Below are 10387 nucleotides of genomic sequence, written 5' to 3' on the forward strand. Positions count from 1 at the left end.
ATTAACTATGTGACAATATGCCAGGATTTCCTATTTCAGTACCATCTCCTCAGGCAACATTAAAAGGTTATTGTGTATTTTCTCAGGGTCAGCTCTAGAAATTTCTACAGAGAGGAGAATATAAAATAGAAAGCAGACCCTCCAAACCGAATTAGATCTCTTATTGCTTTAATGAACTGATTTAGGCTTGCTGACAAAGTAAGTATGTATGTGAAGTGAAAGTGTTGAAATTAAAATCTTAGGATTATTGTATAAAATAGTCAAACAAAGTCAAAATGCAGACACTGAAGACCAATTATGGCCAGGGTTGGGAAACACACCAGATCACAGAGCTCTCACTGGGGGTGGTCTTCTTACAGGTTGCTGGTGGTAATTGGCGCACTGCTTCTCCTGTGCGGCCTGACTTCTGCATGCTTCCGCTGCTGTCTGAGTCGCCAGCAAAATGGGGAAGATGAGGGCCGGCCTCCCTATGAAGTGACAGTCATCGCTTTCGATCATGACAGCACTCTCCAGAGCACTATCACTTGTGAGTACTCTGGCATTATAACCTGAGAGGAGGTTTAAAATGATAATCAGGGGGTGCCTGGGTGGCTCAGTCGGTTAAGTCTCTGCCTTCCACTCAGGTCATGACCCTGGAGTCCTGGGATGAAGCCCCTGGTCAGGAGCCCGGCTCAGCCAGGAGCCGGCTTCTCCCTCTCCCACTCCCCCTACTTGTGCTCTTGCTCGCTGTCCTCTCTGTCAAATATATAAATAAAATCTTTTTAAAAAGTGGGGGGATGGTCAGGGGGCACTTGGGTGGCTCAGTTGGTTAAGTGTCAGACTCTTGATCTTAGCTCAGGTCTTGAGCTCAGGGTTGTGAGGTCAAGCCCCTCACTGGGCTCCATGCTGGGTGAGGAGCTTACTTTAAAAAAAAAAAAAAGACAAATAAAAGAATGATCAGGATGATGAAACAATATAGAAACATGGATTGGGGGGCGCCTGGGTAGTGCAGTCGTTAAGCATCTGCCTTCTGCTCAGGGGGTGATCCCGGCGTTCCGGGATCGAGTCCCATATCGGGCTCCTCCGCTGGGAGCCTGCTTCTTCCTCTTCCACTCCCGTGCTGTGTTCCTTCTCTCGCTGGCTGTCTCTGTCTCTGTCAAATAAATAAATAAAATCTTTAAAAAAAAAAAAAAAGAAGAAGAAACATGGATTGGGGGCGTCTGGGCGGCGCAGTTGTTAAGCGTCTGCTTTGGGCTCAGGGCGTGATCCCGGCGTTCTGGGATCGAGTCCCATATCAGGCTCCTCTGCTAGGAGCCTGCTTCTTCCTCTCCCACTCCCCCTGCTTGTGTTCCCTCTCTCACTGGCTGTCTCTGTCAAATAAATAAATCAAATCTTTAAAAAAATAAAAAAGAAAGAAACATGGATTGAAAAGTACTAGAGATTCTAGAACTCAAGGTTGTTTTAATTTCCAGGTGCCTGATGGTGAGGTGACCTAGACTCTCACTGATGCTGTGTTCTCAAATATGGTCTAATGATAGAGTGAAGAAAGAAGTAGAATGTTGGAGAAAATATTGGAAAAGTCTTATAGGAGGAACTACCCGGTTTATAAAGTTATTTAGATAAAACTATTTTAAGCTCTGAGTGTAACCCTTTTTCAAAAATGTCTTGGATTTTGTGAGAACCTGTATTTTCATTACATATATATTATTTTATATCTTTGAAGAAATTAGTCATGTGTACTTTCAATTCTTTTTTTCTGTAGTGTATCTGTTGATACACTTAAATGTTAGCCTAACATCACCTTGATGATTATAAAACACTTTCCTTTATGTCCTTCTGTTCTCTTCATATTATTTTCTTTCCTGAAACGGGAGAAGAAAGACCAGTCAGAACAGCGGGTGGCACAACATTGTGATATGTCTTTTGAAAAGAGAATACGTTGCTGTTCGCCTTTCCTGCTTCATCTACTGTCCTTTGAGAAAAGATAAATGAGACAAAGATAAATATTTTGAGGAGTCCACATTATCAGTGGGTTGACATAAAGGGCCCCAAGTCCGTAAAAGGGGAAGGACAGTGTTGTGAGATACAAATTGTGTGAGACACAATTTAGATTGGTTGAGGACCCCAGAGAAGACAGGATCTTCCACCAGAGAGAAGTTGGTTTCCAAACAAGCTTCACAGCATTTTCATAACATATGTGGCCAAGAGTGACAATGGTTTGGACACTTGCTAAAAATGAAGGGAAATTAAGCGTGTTGTAAGTCCCTGATTTCTGAGGATGTCACATTTACTTTAGTTCTATTCCTTCTTTCCTCCCTAGCCCTGCAGTCAATATTTGGCCCTGCAGCTCGAAGAATCCTGGCTGTGGCTCACTCCCACAGTCCCCTTGGCCAATTGCCCTCCTCTTTGGACACCCTTCCAGGGTATGAAGAAGCTCTCCACATGAGTCGCTTCACCGTTGCAAGGTGTGGACAGAAGGCACCTGATCTACCCCCAGTGCCAGAAGAGAAGCAGCTCCCTTCAAAGGACGAGTCTCCTGGAGCAGAACACTCTTCAAACTGACGGGAACTCTGGTTTTATAAATGGGGTGGGGGTTTCTCCAGAGTTGCTACAGACAGACAAATGAAACTTTTTTTTCTAACTTTTGGAAGATTTAGGAAGACAACTAAACATTTTTCAGTGGAAAGGTTGGGTTCCAACTCTTGATTTCCAGCCACATCTATTTTCTAAGATGGAATTGCCCTAACGGGGAACTTGAATTCCTTGTCCGGTGGCCAAACTTTGCAATTAACCTCTAGCGATGCTGATTACTACAGAACCAAGAAAGCATCAAAAGTATCTTGAAATCCTTTAGCTGTTGAGTTCCTTTACCCATAGGATACTGCAAGTGGTTTTTCTTTCCACCAGCTATAACACAGTAATAGATAGTAACACACTTGAAGAGAAAGACAAGAGCATAGGCACAGCCACGGACATTAATGCATCGAAGTCATGAATTTTTCCTCCTGAGAGAACATTCACTTTTATGCTGAATGGCAATGATACTCTGGGACATCATGTCATACCTAAGTGGACATCCAGGATCCAGGGGTAGAATTGCAGATACGGGTTAAGAGAACACAGTATAGTATCAAAGTGCCAAATATCAAAGTCTTTCCTTCACTTTAGTCCTACCCACTAGCAGTATGAGAAACTGCACAGAGTGCCGAAACAGTTTCTACTCATTTTTCGGTTCCTCTGCCTTGCAAACACACGTGCACACACACACACACGCATGCAGGCATACACATGCATATGCTGTCTTTTCTGAGTCTAAAAGAATAGCTTTGTTTGCTGCTTTTCTCTTTCCAGCTTTGACCACTTAAAGCCACGTGTCCATAGTGGCACACTCTAGTGGGGTGGCCTTCACTGCCACCTAGTGGAACCATGGTAGAAATGGCTCTCCGCACCCCTCTCCAGTTCCTGGAGCGACTAACTGAACTCAGCCTGGAGGGGATACTTCCGGGGGCCACCATCTTGCCCTGTAGTGCCAAGCTGTGCACCTGACATACTACTGGACATTTGAGGATGTAATGTATTGTTACTTGGCAATTGAGGAAGTGAAGTGTATTGGGGGAAAATGACTTCCCAGTGACCTTAGATAAATCATCGGAAATCTGTAAAGCAGTTTTCCCACTTGTAAAATAGGGGATAATAACACCTCCAAGGATTGTTGTGAGGATCAAATAAACGAAACATAAAAGACAAGATTTGTAAAGTATTATGCCCACGTATTTGATACTCTTACTATTGACGTCAAATTTTCACCTTTCTGCTATGATTCCACTGAGAATTATGTTCTCATTTGTCCTTTTGCCAGTCAGACTGTGATGTTATCACTAAGTCACACCAAAGTCACTTTATTTCATCAATAAAGATTTGTTGATTGAGGTTAACAACTAAAGATATGTGATTCCTTTTAAAATGGTCTGTATAGAGGTAAGGAATATTTGAGAAAACACGTTTATTCGGCAATTAGCTTCAGCACTTATGGAGACATATACCCAGGGAAAGGCTGATTAGTATAGCACCTCATTAAATACATTCTTGGAATGCTCCCTCAGCCCAAGGGGGAAAATGTTCTGAGTATAAGCTGCTGGTGATCTGAATTTATCCTGAGTCATTTATCAAATTGCCTCTGGAAATTGTTAAGATGCATGAATTGTTAATAGGCCCTGTAGTGGCCTTGTTTTGCTACTGACAAATGAATCACTTCATTATCACATATTCCATAAAATTTTTTTTTAAAGATTTTATTTATTTATTCATTCAACAGAGATAGAGACAGCCAGCAAGAGAGGGAACACAAGCAGGGGGAGTGGGAGAGGAAGAAGCAGGCTCATAGCGGAGGAGCCTGATGTGGGGCTCAATCCCATAACACTAGGATCACGCCCTGAGCCAAAGGCAGACGCTTAACCGCTGTGCCACCCAGGCGCCCCTTCATAAAATATTCTAGGCTCATTTGTCCTTCAAGATACCACAGTCTTGAAGAAGTTGAAACATCATCCAGTAGAAAAAGATCTTGGAAGAAATCCTCCTGTAAGTATCTTATTCTAAAGAGATCTCTGAGCTCCACTTCTCCCCTCTGCCTCTCCCTCTCCTCAGACACAGGGATACTTGCATTCCTGTAATCCTCCCATTTTCTCAGAGGATCAGCGACCATTTGGCTTCACCTCTTTCTCTACTCAATATAGGATCTCTGTTAATCGGTGCAATCACTTTCACCACTGTTCTCAATTTTTTAAACGCCTTTTTACTTTCCTTACACCTATCTTTTAAACTTTAAACATTGGTTCAGTGAAGCTGATTTCTCCTCAAAGTCTATGCTCTGAGCAGTGCTGCAGAAAACTCAACTCTACTAAGAGAGTCATGACAAGGTCATGGTCCCCAACACCACCTGAACCACCTGCCATTTTTTCCAGAGTTTCTTTTGTAATTCTACTACTCCTATTAGTTATTCAAATATCAGTGGCTCCCAGGGCGCACGGGTGGCTCAGTTGGTTAAGCAACCGCCTCTTAATTTTTTTTTTTTAAAGATTTTATTTATTTATTTGACAAAGATAGAGACAGCCAGTGAGAGAGGGAACACAAGCAGGGGGAGTGGGAGAGGAAGAAGCAGGCTCATAGCGGAGGAGCCTGATGTGGGGCTCGATCCCATAACATGGGGATCATGCCCTGAGCCGAAGGCAGACACTTAACTGCTGTGCCACCCAGGCGCCCTGACCACCTCTCAATTTGGGCTCACGTCATGAGCTCAGGGTGGTAAGATTGAGATCCGCCCTGGGCTCTGTGCAGAGTCTGCTGGTCCCTCTCCCTCCCTCCACTTGCACTCTCTCTCTCTCTCTCAAATAAATATATAAATAAAATCTTAAAAAAAACCTTTTCAGTGGCTGCCTTCAAACCCCATACCCCCCTTACCTACTCATTAATTCTAGGAAGGGGACTTGTCCTCCTCATTCAGAAAGGAAATCAAGCCTTCAGGTAACTTCCTAGCCCAAAGCTATAAGCCCCTGCAGACCAGTGCCTGCTCTTTCCTCCTTCTTTCCAGTCTCATTGAAATAGATGTCCTTCCTCCTCCCCAATATAATACTTCTAATTAGGTTTTGCATTACATTGATTCAACAGTTTCTGTGTTCAAAAGGTACTGTTTAAAAAATTATCTGCCAAGAATAGTGTAGAGGCAGCTGAGGGTGAAAGAGTGGGCGAGACAGTCAGGGACGCTGATACATGGTCCTCACAGAGCTTAAGAAAAAGTCAAAAATAAAATGATTGCAATCATGAATAGTGCAGAGAACCCTTGGAAAAGGCAGAATGAGGGAAGGACACTTTTTTTTTTTAAGATTTTATTTACTTATTCGACAGAGATAGAGACAGCCAGCGAGAGAGGGAACACAAGCAGGGGGAGTGGGAGAGGAAGAAGCAGGCTCATAGTGGAGGAGCCTGATGTGGGGCTCGATCCCATAACGCCGGTCCCATAACGCCGGGATCACGCCCTGAGCCGAAGGCAGACGCTTAACTGCTGTGCCACCCAGGTGCCCTGGGAAAACATTTTCAAAGATGAGGGAAAGTTTGATAAGTTTGAGGAACTGAACAAAGAGTAGCTGGTTTTAGTAAGCTAAAGAGAGAACTGCAGCAAATAAAGTTAGAGGGGAAAGGAGTCTTGGGGGCAAGGAGTCTACACTGTATTTTACACACATTGAGAAGCCATTGGAAAATTTTAAACAGTAAGTCACTTGATGCAATTTGAATTTTTTTTTAAGATTTTACTTATTTATTTGACAGAGAGAGAGCACACACAAGCAGCGGAAGAGGCAGGCAGAGAGAGAGGGAGAAGCAGGCTCCCCACTGAGCAGGAAACTCAACATGGGGCTCAATCCCAGGGCCTTGGGATCATGACCTAAGCCGAAGGGAGACACTTAGCTGACTAAGCCACCCAGGCGCCCCCCATGAAATTTGAATTTTGAGACAATGATTCTTGATGCTATAGAATGGACTGGAATAGGAGAAGAATGAAAGCATGAAGACTAGATAGGAGATACTGAGGAAGAGTAGACAAGAGGTGATTGTGGCTAGGAATTGAGATTGTGGATAGTCCATGAGTGTGGACTAGCATGGTGATGTTAGAAGTGGAAATAGAGATAAATGTAGGAATTTGAAAGATATGTTAGGGATAGGATCATCCACATTTGCTGATGGATTGAGTAGAGAAATGTAGTAAGGGAAAGGAACAAAAAATGACTCCTTGATCATTGACCTGAGCCAATGCATGGAGGGTGTAGCTGTTGATAAGGATTAGGGAAGGTGTACTGTTGATTAGGGAAGATTGTGCAAGACCAGATTTAGGGGAAAATTCAAGGTAGTGATTTCTAAAATGGGGAAAAAACATTTCATGACAAAATATATACCAAGTTAATCTAAGGTCATGCGTACTTCACTAAAGCAGCAAAAAAATTCAGATGTGCCATTGGGAAAAATCAAAGTTTTCCTTGAGATTAAATGAGGAAAGTCTCAATTTGTAAAAAAGAAATTCCATATTAGGCCTTCATAATTTGCAATATTTATAAAATAATCCCCTGGAAATGGCAGAGATTACTGGATATGCCCATCTAGGACAGTGGGGTCTGGGAAGGAAGATACAAGTTTAGAAGCCATCAAGTTAAAATGTCCGTTTATATTGTGGAAATAATTCCAAATGGAATTAGGAAGCCCTGAAAAGGGAGCTCTCAAGCATATACCCCTCGTTGTAGCCTACATAACAGGCAGGAATAAGGAAGATAAGAATTATTTTAACAAGGGAGGACATTACATCTCCTGATTTTTAGAAAAGGAAGGAAGATCCCTCCCCACCCCAGCACCAACACATTACCCACTGCTTGCAGGCAAGACACCACTAACAACCTCAAACTCTTATCTCCCTATAAACTTGTTCCAACAACCATTCACAGTTTCCTCCTAAAACCTAATAAAGCTGACCTTCCCTCTGTCTCTTTGGACCTACCGATGGTTCACCATAGCTTCCTGTTCTGAATTATAATTCCTCCTCTATTCCCAAATAAACTCATTTTTTTTACTTCAATAAAATTCTCTTTGCTATGTTTAAACTTAAGAATATACAGTTGATCCTTGAACACCAGTTGGAATTGTGCAGATCCACTTATTCATGGATTTTTTTGATACAGTGTAATACCATAAATGTATTTTTGTTTTCTTATGATTTTTAATAACATTTTTTTCTCTAGCTCACTTTATTGTAAGAATACAGCATATTATATATATGTTATATATATATATTATATATATAACATAGAAAATACATGTTAATCAACTGTTTATATTATTGATAAGGCTTCCAGTCAATAGTAAGCTATTAGTAATTAAGTTTTGAGGGAGTCAAAAGTTATATATGGATTTTTGACTGCATGGGGGGTCACACCCCTAACCCTTCCCCCTTCATTGTTCAAGGGTCAACTGTTTATGGGTATAAATGAAATAATTATTTCCCCATCCTCCTTCTTTTTCCTTTTTCTTATTCTTCAATTGTTTACTTTCTATGGGCTCCCTTCCTTTGTTATATAGTAGTTTAGTGTAAATTACATATTGCAAAATGCGGGAGCACGGAGTTAAAGAAAAATGTCATATTGTTAAAGCTTAAATAATTCAGATACTGAACTTGAAGACAATGAGGACTACTTAATGTTTTATTAGCGGGAGAGTTTTATAATGTGATCAATATTTAGAAAGATACTCCAGTGAAAGTTTGAGGTCTTGGGTGAAGTGTAAGGAAATCAGGTCTTTATTTCAGCTAGGAGCGTATTGTAAAAATCCTAGTTAAAGATGGTGAGAGTCTGAAAAGGAACATTGGGGGTGGTGATTTATTTCTTTTTGTCAGCAGAATTCTAGGTTCTTTAGGTCTTTCTCTAGATCTTTCCTCTGATTTTTTTTAAAGATTTTATTCATTTATTTATTTAAGAGAGAGAGAGAGTGAGAGTGGGGTGAGGAGCAGAGGGAGAGGGACAACCAGACTCTGCACTGAGCACAGAGCCCAAAGCAGGGCTCCATCTCACAACCCTGAGACCATGACCCTGAGATCATGATCTGGGCTGAAATCAAGAGTTGGATGCTTAACCAACTGAGACCCCCAGGTGCCCCTTTCCTCTGATTTTAAGCAATAGAGATTCTCTCCTACCTCTTTCTTAGCCCATGACACAAATATGTATTAAACCTTCCATAGCCTGCAGTGAAGCTGCACTATCCACCCTCTACAGGTTACTTTGGGCTTCTTGGGGTGATTACCAGCCAACCCCCCACCATATTTTCCATAGCTTGTTACTTGCCCAAATGAAAACTCCTGTAGGGGGTAGCATCTACTGGGATATCACCATCTGAAAGAAGGTGTCTACACCTACATATTGGGAGGGGTTAATTCTGATAGCACAAAGCTTCCAATCCAAGAGGGAGACCTGAAAGATGGACATATACTGATTTACAGAAGAGCAATATAGGTTCTCTTTCCTGGGGAGTGGGGGGATGGGTCTGAGAAATGATCGATTGGACTATGTTGACTAGTTTTATCTATTTGGAGGCAAATAGAACAGTACAGGATGACTTGCACTGGCCTGTGTAGAGGAGGACAAATAATTTTCCCTCTACGTTTCTAGGTTCTTGAGTGAGACACCCCAGAAAAAAAAAAAAAAAAGGCAGATTAACAAGAGAAAAATAGAAATTTAATAACATGTACACCTCCTGTATACATGGGAGAGACCCAAGAAAATTGAGTAACTCCCTGAAACGGCCCAAGCCATCATCTTGAATAGATTTCCAGCTAAAGACAAAAGAAGATTGGGTGGGGTGGGGGAGTGTGAGAGGTTACCAGGAAAAGCACAGTAAACAAAAGTATGGTTGTTATGCTGATTGAAATCAAGGTCTTCTCCATTGTTGAGAGTTTCTAGAGATTTAGTCATCCTCCTCTTCTTGGGAAAGAGAAGGAGACACCCTTACAAAGTGAGATTTCCCTTATAAACAAACGTAAATCCTTTCACAAAACTATTATTCAGTTTTCAGAACTTCTCCTGTCTGCTGTTTTTAAAATAAACAGTTTAGGATAATCCTTATGCCAAACAAACATATTTTGAGGTGGCAATTCTGCTGCCTGTCATCTGTCAGGAGCTACGGTATTGAGTCTTATTGAGTTAGCCTTACAAGTGTGGTCTGTAAGACAGGTCTTAGAGGGTCTGATTCATTTACACATCAAGAGTATACTTGTATATGAGAGTACGGAAATAAAGCAAAAATGGGATCTATGTAACAAATTTAAGAGGCTGAGGAGAAAAATTGCAGAGTCTGAAAATAGCAAGTTTTGTTTTCTTTGCCTTGGGTAAGTAGATTGTCTGGAAGGTAATAAGGAGGCCAGGGTGGAAAGTTTGCCCTTGAGCTGGCAGACTGACTGGGAAAACAATTACAGTGATTTATGCATTGTCCAAGATACACTGAGAGTTCAACTGTGCGAAATATTCTACATGCTGTCTCTGAATGATGTTGGCCAGTGTCTCTCCTGGCACCTTCACCTTAGTTAACCCATAATTGCACTATTTGCCACCTCAGAAATCCTCATCACATTAAAAGTTTGGAAAGGGTATCATGAACGTGGTAATACTTGAGTTGAACCCTACAGGATGATAAATTTAAACATCAAATATACAGTATAAGCGTTTTTGGGGGGTGTTTTTGTTTTGGTTTTTTGTGTGTGTTTTTGGCCTGTGAGTAAAGAGCAAAAATGAGAATGTGAATCACGGAGAATGTTAAAAATATCAAGAGTGATATAATGGGAATGAATCTGGAAGCACAGGTGAGCATCTTTATATGGAAGGCA

At 41.5% G+C, this 10387-nt stretch overlaps 1 protein-coding gene across 1 annotated transcript; it reads left to right on the forward strand.

The window, feature by feature from the left end:
* Nucleotides 1-272: 272 nt before the first annotated feature.
* TMEM52B (transmembrane protein 52B) lies at nt 273-3909 on the forward strand. The gene is made up of 2 exons (XM_008697506.2): nt 273-526; nt 2300-3909. The coding sequence occupies exons 1-2, from the start codon at nt 298-300 to the stop codon at nt 2539-2541; spliced, it is 471 nt and encodes a 156-aa protein (XP_008695728.1). The 5' UTR covers nt 273-297; the 3' UTR covers nt 2542-3909.
* Nucleotides 3910-10387: the final 6478 nt, after the last annotated feature.

Source organism: Ursus maritimus, unplaced genomic scaffold, assembly GCF_017311325.1.
Source record: "Ursus maritimus isolate PB19 unplaced genomic scaffold, ASM1731132v1 scaffold_26, whole genome shotgun sequence".
Taxonomy (NCBI): Eukaryota; Metazoa; Chordata; class Mammalia; order Carnivora; family Ursidae; genus Ursus; species Ursus maritimus.